This window comes from Oryctolagus cuniculus, chromosome 14 (genome assembly GCF_051225735.1).
Source record: "Oryctolagus cuniculus isolate XC-2025 breed Fujian yellow rabbit chromosome 14, ASM5122573v1, whole genome shotgun sequence".
In the NCBI taxonomy this organism is placed as follows: domain Eukaryota; kingdom Metazoa; phylum Chordata; class Mammalia; order Lagomorpha; family Leporidae; genus Oryctolagus; species Oryctolagus cuniculus.
Genome location: NC_142880.1, coordinates 444,340 through 461,638, shown reverse-complemented (window position 1 = coordinate 461,638; position 17,299 = coordinate 444,340). Strand labels below are relative to the sequence as shown.

The 17,299-nt window shown below is 46.8% G+C and overlaps 1 protein-coding gene across 2 annotated transcripts in view; it reads right to left on the bottom strand.

Moving 5' to 3' along the window:
* Window positions 1–280: 280 nt before the first annotated feature.
* Window positions 281–17,299, bottom strand: part of HMGCR (3-hydroxy-3-methylglutaryl-CoA reductase) — a 33,198-nt gene continuing 16,179 nt past the window's right edge. For both annotated transcript variants that reach the window (XM_051838684.3, XM_089312864.1), the window contains 14 exons: window positions 15,337–15,443; window positions 15,108–15,224; window positions 14,511–14,671; window positions 14,159–14,406; window positions 13,885–14,063; window positions 7,217–7,411; window positions 6,768–6,926; window positions 6,481–6,638; window positions 5,990–6,095; window positions 3,993–4,163; window positions 2,986–3,126; window positions 2,752–2,910; window positions 2,012–2,166; window positions 281–1,867 (listed from right to left, as the gene is read on the bottom strand). In XM_051838684.3, the coding sequence (XP_051694644.1) occupies window positions 1,813–1,867; window positions 2,012–2,166; window positions 2,752–2,910; window positions 2,986–3,126; window positions 3,993–4,163; window positions 5,990–6,095; window positions 6,481–6,638; window positions 6,768–6,926; window positions 7,217–7,411; window positions 13,885–14,063; window positions 14,159–14,406; window positions 14,511–14,671; window positions 15,108–15,224; window positions 15,337–15,443 (2,111 nt within the window). In that variant the 3' untranslated portion in view covers window positions 281–1,812. The remainder of the gene's footprint in view (window positions 1,868–2,011; window positions 2,167–2,751; window positions 2,911–2,985; window positions 3,127–3,992; window positions 4,164–5,989; window positions 6,096–6,480; window positions 6,639–6,767; window positions 6,927–7,216; window positions 7,412–13,884; window positions 14,064–14,158; window positions 14,407–14,510; window positions 14,672–15,107; window positions 15,225–15,336; window positions 15,444–17,299) is intronic.

Here is a 17,299-nt window from a genome sequence, read left to right as displayed (position 1 = left end):
GGGCTTCATAGCTCTCACACGAGCCTGTTGCACACTCCATCCCTCCCCTTCCTCCTCACCCCACCCGCCTTGACACTGTCTGAAAGAAGTCTGGTGGAGACTGTGAATTCGACATCAGCAGCCCTCTCGGTGTCGAGAACCATCAGTGCACACGCAGCTCCAACCTGCCATGTCCACTGTGGGCCGCGGGGCGCGGCGGTCGCTGCTGCTTGCCCTGGTCAGACCGCACAGACCGCAGGCTAACACCAAGAAAGAAACGCTACTAGCACACTTACCAGGATTAACTTCCTCTTCATAATTAATTTACTGGAACTGAGAAAAAGTACTCTTAACAAAATGTATACAATTTAGTAATCGTACAAAACACTGATTTAGCACAATGAAACTGGTGACAGTCGCCACATGAAGAGACTGCTGAGTCCGCCACTGCTGGAAAGCAACAGAGGCGTCGGAAGCCGCGGCGGGGCGGCCACTGGGCTCCGCACGCTGCCACCGCCTTGCCCGTCGCTCCGCGGATCTGTCTTCCACACTTGAGGCGTCAGATGGAATGCAAAATAAAGCAGTTCTTTATTTATACAAAACTTTCCCATGAACAAAAAGGTAGGCTTCGACAACTCTGCTGAGCCCCTGAGGAAGCTGAGAGCTGTCCTGGATCCATCAAGTGCTCAGTCCCCAGCATCCTGGCCACAGGAACAAGGCACTGACTCAGGGCCCTCGCTGGCTCTGCCCGCTGACCCTCCCTCGCTGGCTTCCCGGGTCACACGACAGGAAACTGCGTTCTGGCTCAAGCTAGAATGTTTTCTCAGGATACAAACTGATTGGTCTTTAATTCTTGAACTCTATTTTCAGTCATCTCCCAGCTTAAGAAGCTTTATTACAACATTTACAGATCTGATAGAGCTGCTTACAAAAAAACTCTAGATTTTTCAGCTAGATAAATTAAAATGTCCTGTAAGAAATTAAAGTCGGCTTAGAGAAACGGTATTTTCCTTTGAAAACTCCACGCTGAGTTCTTGTTCGTGCTCGACCGTCGCCTTGTCTAAGCTCTGGCACCTTCAGCAGAGCGCACAGCGCTGTCTCCTAGCGCCCAGTGCTGAGACCGTCACAGCCAATCGAGACAGACACGGCACCCAGACGAACGGCCCCTCGGAGCGAACGGCCCAGGGAGGTAAGCGCAGAGGTGGGTTTTCCTGAACAGAGCTACTCTGCCCTGCTTGGTGCAGTACTCTGCAGTGGGGGTGAGAGTCTCTTCCCTCAGAGGCAGGGCCCCTGGAATCATGTTAGTGACTCCCGAAACCAAACTAGACCAGCACCAAATGAAGTATTAGCTTTACAAAAAAATAAACATAGCTCTTAAAGTTCTACCGCTCAGACTGAATAATAAATTAACTATAAAATCAGCAGTTTTGTCATCTACAATATAATTTAAAAATCCATTTTCAGCCCACGGGGACTGCAACGGGAGAGCAATCTCATCCTGATCACTACGCTCTTCATCAAAAGAAAGGAATTTTCCCCAGCTTGTCTCTGCTTTCACAAGTGAACTGCAGCTGACTGGTGCGCTGAAGCCCAGGATCCGTGGAGAAATCGTCCCAAAGCACACAGCACGTAAAGCGCTAACATGGTTCAGATCTGAGCGGTCTGCAAGGAAAGGACCCAACCTCTGCGAGAGCCCAACACCAAGCAGCCATCGCCCGGTCGTGTCCACTCATCTTCACCGAGACACTGCATTGAGATTTTTAATTCACAGACTTTATGTTAGTCCTTTAGAACCCAGTGCCCACGGAGTCCAGTTCCCAGCTGCCAGGCTAGTCACGCTGCCTTCTTGGTGCAAGCTCCTTCGAGATCTTGTAAATTGATCTTTGACCTGCGGCAGAGAGAGACAAAGCAGCAATGCACAGGGTGTCAAGAATACAAAATCATCATCCGACTGCTGTATCTGAGGCACAGGTTTTTATGCTGCACAGTTTTTGAGGTACAGGGAACACACAGTGTAGACAGGAAGACGTACCTGTTGTGAATCATGTGACTTTTGACAAGATGTCCAGCTGCCAGTGCTGCCATCAGGGACAGCTCCCCTGCCATCACTGTCCCACACACTATCCGGGCGAGCTGCCGGGCGTTCTCCCCTGGGCTGTCCTTGCAGGCTCCCTGGACACCCAGCATCTGCAGCCAGAGAAGAACACAACAAGAATCAACAGTGAGTCAAAACCAGCAATTTCTAGAACTAGACTACACTGTGGAATTAAAACTTTTTTTTTTTTTTTTTTGGACAGGCAGTTAGACAGTGAGGGAGAGAGGTCTTCCCTCTATTGGTTCACTCCCCAAGTGGCCACAACGGCTGGCGCTGCACCAATCCAAAGCCAGGTGCTTCCTCCTGGTCTCCCATGCGGGTGCAGGGCCCAAGCACTTGGGCCATCCTCCACTGCCTTCCTGGTCCACAGCAGAAAGCTGGACTGGAAGAGGGGCAACCGGGACAGAACCGGTGCAAGGGATTAAATTTCTAAGACCTGACAGCCAGGACTAACAGTGCAGTGCAAACACCACAGCTAAGGATAGTCACAATCGACTCCAAGTGGACATGCATTAGTGCTCTCTCAATTTGCTAAGCATATGCTTCAACATGCTGTAGTGTCCATGCTCTGGTGGAGTTAAGCTAGTAGGAAAAATGAGAACCAAAACCAGCTCAAATGCAGAGAGGAGTGATGTGAAGTACCCAGTAGAACCAGGGGAGGAGCTGGCTGCGCGTACCTGCAAACAGGCCTGCTGAGGCAGGAGGTTGGTCCCGCCACCCACGGTTCCGATCTCTATGGATGGCATGGTGCAGCTGATGTACAAGTCCTCGTTGGCTGGGCCACTTGCTTCCATCAAAGTAATGCAGTTTGAACTACCCACGTTCTGTGCTGCATCCTGAGAAGGAAACGACACACTGTACTCCTCCACTCAGAACACGGGAAAGACGAGCAGTGGAGGCTGGGAGCTCACCTGTCCACAGGCAATGTAGATAGCAGTGACAACGTTGGCTGCATGGGCGTTGTAGCCACCTATGCTCCCAGCCATGGCAGAGCCCACCAGATTCTTGTTAATGTTGACGTCAATCATTGCCTCTGTGGTGGTCTTCAACACCTGCAAAACAGAATTGTGCACATTCACATTTTCCCTCTGGTCTAGCTGTGGCTCCTGAAAGCAAGGAGTCAGAGCCGGTGCTGTGATGTAGCCTGTAAAGCTGCCGCCTGCAGCACCGGCATCCCAAGGGTACCAGATCGAGTCCCAGCTGCTCCATTTCCAATCCAGCTCCCTGCTACTGCACCTGCCTTCAGATTAGTCCAGCTCCAGCTACTGTGTCCATTTGGAGGGTGAACCAGCGGATGGAACATTCCTGTCTCTAATTCTGCTTTTCAAATAAAAAAATGAATCTTAAATGGACCCACCTCTTTTCCTTAATAGTCCTGTCCTTAATAGGAAAAAAAAAAAAAAGAATTTTTTCCCCCACATACAGACAGATGGATATGGTACAATGAAAATGTCATCGCCAATGGAAAACACAACCCCATGTATCTAATTCTATTTAATACTTTAATACTACTTTCCCCAATTTTTAAATCCAAACATTATAAAATAAAGACATTCATGGCTGGCGTCGTGGCTCAATAGGCTAATCCTCCGCCTTGCGGCGCTGGCACACCAGGTTCTAGTCCCGGTCGGGGCGCTGGATTCTGTCCCGGTTGCCCCTCTTCCAGGCCAGCTCTCTGCTGTGGCCCGGGAGTGCAGTGGAGGATGGCCCAAGTGCTTGGGCCCTGCACCCCATGGGAGACCAGGAGAAGCACCTGGCTCCTGCCTTTGGATCAGCGCGGTGTGCCGGCCGCAGCGCGCCGGCCATGGCGGCCATTGGAGGGTGAACCAACGGCAAAGGAAGACCTTTCTCTCTGTCTCTCTCTCTATCTACTCTGTCAAAAAATAAATAAAATAAAGACATTCATTGCAACACTCACCTCTCTGACAACCTTGGCTGGAATGACAGCCTCACAGACAACAGTCTTTCCTCGCCCCTCTATCCAGTTGACAGCAGCAGGCTTCTTGTCAGTGCAGTAGTTGCCACTGACTGCCAGAATCTGCATTTCAGGGAAATACTCATGCAGCTTGGAGAGCGCTTTTTCTGTACCCTGTCAACAACACCACCACATTACTATGCAGGAAGTAGTCACCTTTTTAGACTAGAGGGTTTCTTCCTATCTATGAAATAGTTCTGAATATAGTTAGCCATACTCAATGAGTGTGTAAAACATTCCCACGTCACTGGGGCGTAACTCAGCATGCAGTGAAGAGCCACGCTAGCTACAGTTATCTAAAAGCCCAGTTACCGAATCTGTGGAGAGCAGTGAGTGGTTCAAGTCAGTCTTGTCTGTGCAAGAGCTGCTAGGATTTACATGGCATACTGGAAACAGGCCTTGCAAAGACATCCAAATGAGTGAAAGTAATTAACTACACGCATCTCGATAGCACACAACACTCTGGCAGCTGAACACTTTAATTGTCAAATACACAAAGTTTATTGTCCCAACCTGTCATGGACGTTCACTAGAGTGCACCGATCCTCAGAACTTTCAGCCTTATAAAGAGCGGCAACTCCACAACCCACTGAACAATTCCCTGCTCGCCACTCCTCTGCAATCCCTGGTGACCCCCCCTTTCTGTCCCTGACATCTTCAGAGACCTCATGTGAACAGTAGCACGCGGTCTTTTCATAACTGGCTCATTTCACCAATCACAGCGTCCTCAAGGATCACCCATGATAGCAGGTGTCAGAACTCCCTTCCTTCCTAAGGCTGAGAAACACATAATACATATGTATGTCACCTGTCCACTCATCATCAGTGGGTACCTGCTGTTGCTGTGGCTCTGTCCTGCGGTGGACACGGGCACACTCATCTCGGCAGGACCCTGCTTTCAGTTTTCCTGGGTTTACAGCAGAATTGCTAGAGCCTATGGCAGTTCCACTGTCAAGCCATTGAGAAACCACCATACCATTTACTGACAATTTTTAAAGCTTATACATTTAATCACTATCTTCTCTTTCTAGATAACCTTTATCAACACACAAACCACACAGCCTGACAGGATGGGTTGAACATTGTATCTTGTAATAAATACAAGTAGAATAAAATGAAAGCCTTACACAGACTTCTTAGGAAATAATTAAGTGATCCATAAACATGAACTGTCATTTGTCCATGAAGACAAGTCTTATCCATCTTCCTGCCCTCCTGTGACAATTTTTCTTGTCCCCCAAAGTTTAAACCTTTTATCTCAGGAATACAAACTTGGTAAGTACAACTTTAGGAATATAGTGATTCTTCCCACCATACCCACACTCTCACCCTACCTTCTCCTCCCTCTCCTATTCCCAGTCCCATTCTCCATTAAGATTCATTTTCAATTAACTTTATACACAAAAGACCAACTCTACACCAAGTAAAGACAACAATTTGCGAACATGTGCACACACACTGTCATAACACAACTCACTGAGGACAGACATAAGTCCTGCATGGGAAGTAAGTGCAGTGACTCCTGTTGTTAATTTAACAATTACTACTCTTATTTATGATGTCAGTGACCACCTGAGGCTCTAGACATGAGCTGCCTAGGCTAAGGAAGCCTTGTGAATCCATAAACTCCATCAGTATTTAGATAAGGCCATAAGCAAAATGGGAGTTTTCTCCTCCTTTCAGAGCAAAGTACATCCTTCTTTGATGGCCACTTCTTTCCACTGAGATCTCACAAAGGTCCTCCAGGCAGAATATATTTTGCCACAGTGTCTTGGCTTTCCATGCCTGAAATGCTCTCATGGGCTTTTCAGCTGGACTAGGATGCTTAAGTGTTGATTCTGAGGTCAGAGTGCTACTTAAAGCAACTGTCATTCTATGAGTGAAGATTACTTTTACAAGTTTTGTGTCTATCCTTTTCCATACAGTCCGTCCATGCTCACCTTTGAAATCATGTTCATCCCCATGGCATCCCCAGTCCTGGACTGGAAACGGATATAAAGATTGCGTCCAGCCATACTTATATGAAGTTTCTGCAGACGGGCAAATCTGTGAACGAAACATGTAGGATAAACTGTTTTCTTCTATTTTAACTGTCTCATTCTGAGACACAGCACAAGAGGGGTCTATGGCACTCTGACATGGAATACAGGTATCTGAAACACCTTAACCCACTGGACCCAACACTCATCCTACTAGTGCCTTGCTGACAAAGCTAAGCCTAGGCTGCACAGGGTGTGGGCATCTCTGTCTGAATCAACATTGTTTCTTCTCCTTCCCACCAAGCATAAATATTACTCATCTTGAATAAATGGGTTTAAAGTGGGTATTTTGTGGTGGTGTCTTACGAATGCAATTATGTTTAGCAATTGAAAAAGGCTGAAAAAGGCACTGGTTCTGAAATACAAGCAAATAAAGAAACCCACTCACATACCTGCTAGTGCTATCAAATGCCTCCTTTATCACTGCGAACCCTTCTGGGGTTTCGAGCCAGGCCTTCACTTCTGCAGAGTCACAAGCACGGGGAAGACGCACGACTGGGCCACGCGTCATTCCGTCTGCAAGGACTCGGCTGCTGGCACCGCCACCAAGCTGTGCAGAGTCATGTCACAAAAGCACATGTTAGCCTGAACTCATGTGACCCCAAAGGTGTCCCTATCTCCAGATCTCTTCTTGTCACCTTGTACTTGAAAACAGGCAAAAGGGTAAATCCCGACTTACACATATTGCCCGGCAGCCTCTGTTAGTGCTGGCCACCAGACAGCCTTCTGTTGTTGCCATGGGAACCTGGAATTCCTTTCCATCCAAGCAGAGAGGTCCCACCACTCCCACGGGGATGGGCATGTACCCAATCACGTTCTCACAGCAGGCACCCAGCACCTGATGGGCAAAGGAGGCACAGGGCATCTGCACACAGCCGCTCACCTCAGCCCGCGTCAGTCACTTGCTCCAGACTTCATCCTTCGTCTATCAACAACATTTAATTTACTCTTTCAAAGTGCTGGAAAAAACTAGGATCTTAGAAAACTGACTATAACAGCAAAAAATGTTTTATAAATTACACTAGAACTATTCAAAATAAAATGTTTTATAAAACTATATATGTAATTTTTACAAAGACTAAAAAAAACCCACAAAGCAAACCACCTCTTATCAAAAAAACCACATACCAGGGAGTAATTATAATCCCTATAGGGTAGGTACTGGAGAGAAGAAGGCTCTGGAAGCTTTTTGGAAAGTAACTGTCGACGAATAGATACACCTCGTTCGTGGGTTTCCATCAGGGTCTCCAATTTGTAGGCTGGGATATGCTTTGCATTAACTAACTGGATGATCTCAGCATCACTAAGGAATTTTGCACCTTTCTAAAGAAATGGGAGGACAATGGGAGAGAAGTTAGATGACAGAAGACTTGAAAAACTGTACTTCATAGTATTTATAATATGTAAGCCACTTAACACAAATAACGCTAAATTAAAATAACATAAATCTTTTCTATTTTTTCACTACAGTTTTTTAGTACAAGGAGATCTTTAAAAAAAAAAAAAAAAACACAAAGCCAAATGAAAATCATAATACCTTATCACTGTGGTCTTTATAGCCTAGACAGTACTTGCATCAATACACAGTAAAGGAGCAAGTGTTTCTTTTAGCCCAGCAATTGCATGCCTGCACCCAGGTGGCAGCACTTTGATTCAATGCTTGGTTCTGATTCCAGCTTCCTGCCAGTGTAGATCCCGACAGATAACAGGTGATGTACAGGTGGGTTTCTGTCACCCACATGGGAGACCTGGATTTGCTTTCCCAGCTCCTATCTTGGGCCTGGACCCAGCCTCAACCACCTGAGGAGTAAGACAGCAGTAGGGGGCCGGCGCTGTGGCTCAATAGGCTAATCCTCCACCTTGCGGCGCCGGCACACCGGGTTCTAGTCCCGGTCGGGGCGCCGGATTCTGTCCCGGTTGCCCCTCTTCCAGGCCAGCTCTCTGCTATGGCCAGGGAGTGCAGTGGAGGATGGCCCAGGTGCTTGGGCCCTGCACCCCATGGGAGACCAGGAAAAGCACCTGGATCCTGGCTCCTGCCATCGGATCAGCGCGGTGCGCCGGCCGCAGCGCGCCAGCCGCGGCGGCCATTGGAGGGTGAACCAACGGCAAAAAAGGAAGACCTTTCTCTCTGTCTCTCTCTCTCACTGTCCACTCTGCCTGTCAAAAAAAAAAAAAAAAAAAAAAAAAGACAGCAGTAGGGAATACTCTGTCTCTCAAATTTTAACAAAGAAAGATGCAATTCTGCAGAGCTCTAGCGTGTCAAACTTTACAGCTACCATGTGAATGATAGTAAAGTTTCATAAACGCTTTAAACAGGTAATATATTCACATGGTTAAAAAAATATATGTAGTGATATAGAACTGAAAGTCTTTCTCATAATTTTTTTTTTTTTTTATTGACAGGCAGAGTTAGACAGAGAGACATAGAGAAAGGTCTTCCTTTTTCCATTGGTTTACCCCACAAGTGGCCACTACGGCTGGCACGCTGCACCAATCCGAAACCAGGAGCCAGGTGTTTCTCCTGGTCTCCCATGCGGGTGCAGGGCCCAAGGACTTGGGCCATCCTCCACTGCCTTCCCAGGCCACAGCAGAGAGCTAGACTGGAAGAGCAGCAACCGGGACAGAATCTGGTGCCCCTACCGGAACTAGAACCCGGTGTGCCGGCACCCAGGCAGAGGATTAGCCTATTGAGCCGTGGCGCCGGCCAAAATATTTCAAGTATAGTTTGAATCTGCATTTCTCTTAGGGTGAGGCTGATCATCTTTTCACATTTGTAAGAGCTATTCATAAGAGCTGGTGCTGCAGTGTAGTGAGTAAGTGCAACCAGCATCCTACATGGGTGCCAGTTCTTTTTTTTTTTTTTTTTTTTTTTTTGACAGGCAGAGTGGACAGTGAGAGAGAGAGAGAGAGAGAGAAAGGTCTTCCTTTTGCCGTTGGTTCACCCTCCAATGGCCACCGTGGCGGCGCGCTGCGGCCGGTGCACCGTGCTGATCCGATGGCAGGAGCCAGGTACTTATCCTGGTCTCCCATGGGGTGCAGGGTCCAAGCACTTGGGCCATCCTCCACTGCACTCCCTGGCCACAGCAGAGGGCTGGCCTGGAAGAGGGGCAACCGGGACAGAACCCGGCGCCCCGACCGGGACTAGAACCCGGTGTGCCGGCGCCGCAAGGCAGAGGATTAGCCTAGTGAGCCGCGGCACCGGCCTGGGTGCCAGTTCTAATGCTTGCTGCTCCCTTTACGATCCAGCTTCCTGCTAGTGCACCTGGGAAAACAGAACAGCTCAAACGTGGGAGACCTGAAGGAAGCTCCTGGCTTCGGATTGGCCCAGCTCCGGCCATTGTAGCCATTTGGGGAGTGAACAGTGGATAGAATATCTCTAGATCTCTTGATCTCTCCTCTCTCTAACTCTGCCTTTCAAATAAACAAATCTTTTATTAAAAGAAGCTATTCATATTTCTTTTTCTGAAAGCTGACATTCTATGTGCACTTTTAATTTTACTTATAGAGATCTCCCATCTGTTGGTTCACTCTCCAAATGCTTCTGACAGCCAGGGCTGAGAACTCAATCCAGGTCTCCCACATGGGTGGCAGGGACCCCACCACTTGAGTCCCCACTGCTGCCTCTCAGGGTGCACATTACCAGGAAGCTGGAGTTAGGAGCCAGAGGAATCAAACCTAGGCCCTCCGGTATGTGGGCATCTCAGGTAGCTTCTTTGCTAAGTGAAATGCGTGTTCCACATGCGCTGCTAAAATCTAATCTCATCACCTGGTAGCAGCACTTCACAGAGGAGGGAGGGAGGGAGGGAGGGGCCAACACTGTGGTGTATTGGGTAAAGCCGCCACCTGCAGTATCGGCATCCCATGTGGGTGCCAGTTCAAGTCCTGGCTGCTCCACTTTCAATCTAGCTCTCTGCTATGGCCTGGGAAATCAGCAGAAGATAACCCAAGTACTTGGACCCCAGCACCTGAGTGGGAGACCCAGAAGAAGCTCGTGGGCTCCTGGCTTCAGATCAGCTCAGCTCGGGCTGTTGTGGCCATTTGGGGAATGAACCATGAGAGAGAAGACGGTTTTCTTTGCCTCTGTCTCTCTGTAACTCTGCCTTTCAAATAAATAAATCTTAAAAAAAAGAAAAAAAAAAAAAAAAAGGGACCAGCGCTGTGGCACAGTAGGTTAATCCTCCGCCTGAGGTGCCGGCATCCCATATGGGCACTGGTTCTATTCTCAGCTGCACTACTTCTCCTCCAGCTCTCTGCTATGGCCTGGGGAAACAGTGGAAGATGGTCCAGGCCCTTGGGCCCCTGCACTCATATGGGAGACCAGGAAGAAGAGCCTCGCTCCTGGCTTTGGATCAGTGCAGTTACGACTGCTGCGGCCATTTGGCGAGTGAACCGATGGAAGGAAGACCTTTCTCTCTGTCTCTCCCTCTCACTGTCTGTAACTCTACCTCTCAAATAAAAATAAATAAAATCTTAAAAAAAAAAAAAAAAAGTCAGTTCCAACAAAGAGTGAGGGAAATAGAACCTCTACCCTGAGTTATAAATGACCAGTAGTTTCCTTTGGTTTATTAGTTGTATTTTGAAAATTAGCACCTTCAGGGCCGGCACCGTGGCTCACTTGGTTAATCCTCTGCCTGCGGCACTGGCATCCCATGTGGGCGCCGGGTTCTAGTCCCGGTTGCTCCTCTTCCAGTCCAGCTCTCTGCTGTGGCCTGGAAAGGCAGTGGAGGATGGCCCAGGTGCTTGGGCGCCTGCACCCGTGTGGGAGACCAGGAAAAGCACCTGGCTCTGGCTTCGGATCGGCACAGCGCTGGCCATAGCGGCCATTTTGGGGGTGAACCAATGGAAGGAAGACCTTTCTCTCACACTGTCTAACTCTATCTGTCAAAAAAAAAAAAAAAAAAAAAAAAAATTAGCACCTTCATGGGTTAGCACCATAACTAATTCAATTTTATGAATACTACTTATAGCTTTATTAACAGATCTAGTTTTTCTACAGATATTAAGGTAAATATTAGCTGGTTTGTACATTACAAATGCAAACTCTGTAAGGTAGGAAGTCAGAAATGAGCTTATGTGTGTGACAAAGGCCTAACTAAGGAACTGACATCTACAGCGGTTCATATCCGCATGTGAAAGTCACCCCGATAACCTTCCAGGTGCAGCCTAGTATCTGCAAAGTCCCGCCTGGATCCTGATGAGCTTCCAGGAGTCCAGACCCTTCTACCTGACCTGATAAACATCCTTTCTCTAAGACGGGGTGACGCCAGCCAGGCTTCCCCTGTCTGATAACTTCAGGGGGAAAAACTCAGAAAGGAATTTTTCATATTTATACCCAACAAGTCCTTTGTTCGGGAGGAGAAGAATGAGTGGGGGAGAGAAAAGGCAGGAAGGCAAGACCCAACCCCTTAAAAACCCAGCCTGAATGTGAACTGCACACTCTCTCTCAGGTTCTGTCTGGAGAGGTGCCCATCTGTTTTTACAGATGCCCCTTCCCTAATAAACCTTGCTATTTTGCTTTCCACGGCTGTCTCATGCCTGAATTCTTTTTTGTGCAAAGACAAGGACCCTTTGATTCTCCAGTAACAACTCATTCTTTGGAAATTTACTGAGCATCTACTAACCCTAAAGACCCTCTATGGACCCAACCTTCAAGGAGTGTGAGGTCTAAGAATCAAGTAAACATGTGATACAGAAAAGAAAGAGGATACAACTGCCATGAAGTGCACAGTCCAGAGAAGGACCTGCAGTACAGAAAGGCTCCTCCTGCTTGGAGAAGCCAGTGTTTCACAGGATGGCAGCATCTGCCTGAAGACTGGAGATGTGCTTCAGGGACACGAACAAAGGCAGCCAGAGTGGAGTACTCTGGAGAACCATGACCGGGTTCAGCAAAAAGCCCCTGACTAAAGAACACAATGAAAGAATTCTAGCATGCAACCACAATGCAAACCCATGTCACACACATGTGAATTCAGCAGCTGACCAATCAAAGTTGGAAATTCCAAACATCAGATACTCTTAAGAAAAACTACAGAACCACCCAGCTGATAAACCTGCCCAGTAACAAATCCCTTCAAGTGGAAGAAAAAAAGAAAAAAAGAAAAAAAAAAAGCCCAAGCCTGAAAGATCACATGGTTGCACTATATAAATTATGGCAAAGCAAAAACACGGCAGTCTTGAAGTCAGCAGCCCTGAGAGTCTGCAGGGAAGCCTTGCCTGAGCCAGCTTGCTTTAGGAGGCACACGGCAGTCAGCAGCCCTGAGAGTCTGCAGGGAAGCCTTGTCTGAGCCAGCTTGCTTTAGGAGGCACTCCAGGAAAGTGCAGGGGCCAGAGACAGGAGCCTCAGGAGCTAAGTTCCAGCTGCCCTACTCTGCTGTGGGCCTGCCCTCCTCAGGCCTAAATTTCACCAGTAAATAAGTCTACCTATTCCATGGAGTGGCTAATGCAAACCTTCTGTATATAAACTACAAACCACATGTACAAATTCTGGCCCTCAATAGTAGACAGTCCAGTTGAGGAGATCAACTCTCCCCTGAAATTAAACACAAGCACCTGAAGAACTTAGAGGGCTTTAAGTTTCTAAGAAAGGAAATGATCTGAATAGAACAAGGGGCCACCCTGTGGCATGGCAGGTTAAGATTTATTCATTTATTTGAGAGTTAAGAGAAAAAGAAGGAAAGAGAAAAACAGATCTCCCATCTGCTGGTCCACTTGCCAAATGGCCTCAACAGCCAGGGCTGGGCCAGGGTAAAGCCAGCAGCCAGGAGCTTCATCTGGGTCTCCCACCTGGGTAGCAGGGGCCCAAGCACCGGGGCCATCCTCTCCTACTTTCCCAGGTGCATTAGCCCAGAGTTGGATTCAAAGTGGAGCAGCAGGGACTCTAACCAGCACCCACATGGATGCCAGCATCACAGGAGGCAGCTGAGCCCGGCTTAACCTGGAGGTGCCACAGTGCTGGCCCTGTGTCAAATATTCTTTAAAAGGATTAGCTAGATTATGCAATACGGATGGAAGGTGCTATCTGCACTAAGGTGTAAGTGGACTTACGTGATCAGAACAGCGTTCAAACCTCAGGAAGGGTATCAAGCTTCCTCATGAGCATCAAGCTCACAAAATAAAGCAAAAACACACTTTCTTGTAGCTGGCACTGTGGTGCAGTGGGTAAAAGACAGGCCCATAACAGCATATGGACAATAGTTCATGTCCCACCTGCTCCACTTCTGATCCAGCTCCCTGCTCGCTGCCTGGGAAAGCAGCGGAAGACAGCACCCACGTTGGAGACCCAGAAGAAGCTCCTGGCTCCTGGCTTTGGACTGGCCCAGTGCTGGAGCTGTTGCGATCATCTGGAGAGTGAACCAGCGGATGGAAGATCTCTGTCTCTCTCTGTAACTCTTTCAAATCAATAAATAAGTCTTTTCTAACTCTGTGTGGAGCCCTTTCTAAGCCCCCTCACACTCTGGAAAGAATACAGCAGCTGTTCCCCTGTGATAAACAATAAGCAAGGACGTTTCTGACTGCAGAGTCAGAGAACGGCTGGCTCTGTCCCCAGCTTCACCACTTCCTAGAAATGCAAGCACTACTCGGGGAGATGACTTAAATCTCTTGCAGTCTCAGGATTCATGCTAAGAAATGGAGATAACCCCACGACCTCTCATGATTGTGGAGAATAGACAGTGCTGTAAATCACGTGAGACAGTGCTTCACACAGTACTCAGTGAATATTGGTTTTTCCTCCCCTTAACAAAAAAGTTCTTTTGTAAAGAAAAACTCCAGGCTTGAGTTTATGTTCCATTTCTCACCTCTGCATTCCCAAGTATCTGCAGACATTCTTCATTAGGCCGAGGCTCTTTGGGAAGTTCAATCTCAGGTTCCTTCGTCTCCAGTACCAGCGAAGTATCAGGAAAGGAGGAGCCACCAACCACAAATGCAGCTCTGTGTGGGGAGTCAGTTTCAGCCACTAAGGGCTTTATAACCTCAACTATCCAAGAAAGCAAAAGAGATGTCACAATACTGACCTCAACACTTTGACAAATTAGTAACGGGAGACCTGAGAGTGAAGAGACTAAGAATTACCTTTTCTTTCTTGGTTTATTCCTGCCTCTTCCTCCACTGAACAGAATTTCTGGTTATTTCTGACCACCACAGGTTCACGTCTACAACAACTGTCTGGGACTTTCTTTTGGGTCACTACAGGAGATGTGATAGGGTTTTTTAATGAGAGTGTAGATTCCGTTTCTGCTTGTTCAAAGAAGATATACTTGACAGCCAGAAGAAGAGCTAAACTTAGAGTAATCACTTGTTCAATATCCATGCTGATCATTCTAAACAAAAGAAAGCAAATTAAAATGTTATTTTGCTGACACATAAAAGTCCAATCCAATCTATTTAATAGCATAGAATGACAAAAAGATTTCACTTAACTTACTTAGAGAGATAAAACTGCCAGAGGGAAACACTTGGTTCAATTCTCTTGGACACATTTTCATCCAATCCTAAAGAAACCTTAGAATTGTCTGCTGTACTGTTCTGAGGAGAAGGATCAGCTATCCAGCGACTGTGAGCATGAACAAGAACCAAGCCTAGAGACTGAGACAAAATTTAAGTAATTATCCTTTCCCTATCAATGGAACCTCAACTTCTCATCGCTGGCACCTCGAAGATAGACCCCATGTCCCCTGGGCTCCCCTCCCATGGAAAGAAAGCCCCCAGACCTGTCAGGTGTCCAAGCAAAGCAATAGGTCCATTACTACTGAAACCAAAGAACCACTGAAAACATCCCCCAGAGAACAGGTTTTTAAACAGAGCTAAGGCAGAGGAACTTGAAAAATCTATTTAGGTGAGAGAGACTAATAAAGACCAGGAGGCTCAAAGGATGAAGAACAAGTTAAGAACAAGAGGAAGAAGGTGGAATAGTACTAAAATAACAAAAATTATAGACAGAAAATAGGAAGTAAAAACGCAAATTTTAAAAAAGAATGACATTAGAACTGAAGATACTAAGGGAGAAGAGAACGGTCATTACCATAATCATCTTCACCCTCTGAGTTACAGGATTTGGTTTATTTTCTTCTTCTTCTAACACTCGGGCAAAATGGCTGAGCTGCCAAATTGGACGACCCTCTCGGCTTTCCCGGGAAAGCTACAAAGTAAGTCAGTGTCACTTACATTAGGAAGGATCAGTCTGCCTAGGCGTGCTGATGTAATGAGAAACACTACTCCCCTACCAAGGGCCTAAAATGACCCATTCTTACCTCTAACACCAAGGACACACAAGCAGGGAAGAAAGTCATGAACACGAAGTAGTTGGCAAGAACTGACATGCAGCCAAAGCAGCACATGATTTCAAGCTGGCGCACTCCTGGTTAGAAAACAAATTACAGTATAAACAGCAAAGTATGTACATCTTTGATGCTGCACCTATCACAGAGAGTTCTGGGGGCTGGACAAAGACATTAGAAACACAAGCACATTAAGTCTCTGCCATTTACTCAAAGGAGAATGAAGAACTCAGAGGTGACACCACCCTTGAGAACAGCAGGTGCAACACTGGAACTTCCTTCACCCACGTCCCCAGAATCGCAATGCCAGGAACAGTGGGTGTATTCAATACATACTGATAATACATTTCCAATCCTCTTTCAACAGCTCCTTGTTTTGTTTTTCTTTTTCTTCTCTTAACGATTTACTTTGAATGAGTTACAGAAAGAGAGGGAGACACAAAAAGAGTAATCTTCCACCTACTGGTTCACACCCCAGATGGTGGCAATAGCCAGCACTAGGCAAGGCTGAAGCCAGGAGCCAGGCGCTTCATATGGGTCTCTAAAGTAGGTGGCATCTTCCACTGCTTTTCCCAGGGTAATAGCAGGGAGCTGGACAGGAAATGAAGCAGTAAGGACTGGAACCAACACCAATATGGGATGCCAGCATCGCAGGCAGCGACTTAACCCACTACACTACACCACTTCTCCAATGGTTCCTTGTTTTGAGACACAGATAGGGAGAACTAGCTACAAGGGAGGAATTCTCCCACAGTCATACTAATAATTCAATCCCACTTGTTACCACAATAGCAATTCTTCTCAGAACCAAGGCTTTTTATAAAAATGGAATATATTGCCAGTTATGCCACCTCTGAAGTAGCATCAAGTAGTTACTTCTGTATACCACTAAATTCCAATTTCACTATAAACTATACTATACGGTACTGACTGGTGTTCTAATAATTTTGGTCATTTTATTTATGTTTGAAAAAAATGATTAAAAATTAACATGTCACACCAGAAAATGTTGAAGGTATCACTTGGTAATCAAAGTACAGAGGATGGACAACACTGCACTACTGATTCCTACTCTTACTTTACAAATACACTGGAGTACTCATTAATATAAAATGTATTTCGGATGTCATTTAAAATAAAATGCTTTGAGACACAAATAAAAAATGATTCTGATAGCAGGCACAGAGCCTAGCAGTTACAGGCTCCATGTCCTTTATCAGGACCTGGATTCCATTCCCATCTCCAGCTCTTGACTCCAGTGTACTGCTAATGTACATTCTGTGAAGCAGGTGGGTGGCTCAAGTGGTCTGGGTTCCTGCCACCCACATGGGTAGCAACCTGGGTTGAATTCCCAGTTTCAGGCTCCAGCCCCAGTCCCATCCCAACCCCACCCTAGATACTGCGGGCAACTGGGGAATGAATCACTGGATGGGAGCTATCTGCCTCTCAAATAATAAAAATAAATTTAAAAGGATTCCCTTTTCTGGGGCCAGCACTGTGGTACAGCAAGTTAAGCCATCACCCATGACGCCGCCATGCAATATGATCGTAATTCAAGTCCCACCAGCTCCACTTCCAATCCAGATCCCTGCTAACACACCTGAAAAAACAGTGAAAGCTGGCCCAAGCATGTGGTCCCTGTCACCAGTGTGGGAGACCTGGATGGAATCCTGGCTCCTGCCTTTGGCCTGGCCCAGCCCTGGCTATTGCAGGCATTTGGGGAGTGAACCAGCAGATGGAATGTTAATGGATCTCCGTCTCCCTCCCTCTCTGCCTTTCAACTAGATAAATGTAAACACTGAAGAAAACATCAATTATATTTTCATTCTCTAAATCACATCATTTGATTGAATCAAACAAAAACATACATTTTGGTTTTTTTTTTTGAAGATTCCATATTAATTATTCTCAAATAAGGAAATTCAAGAAATTATAA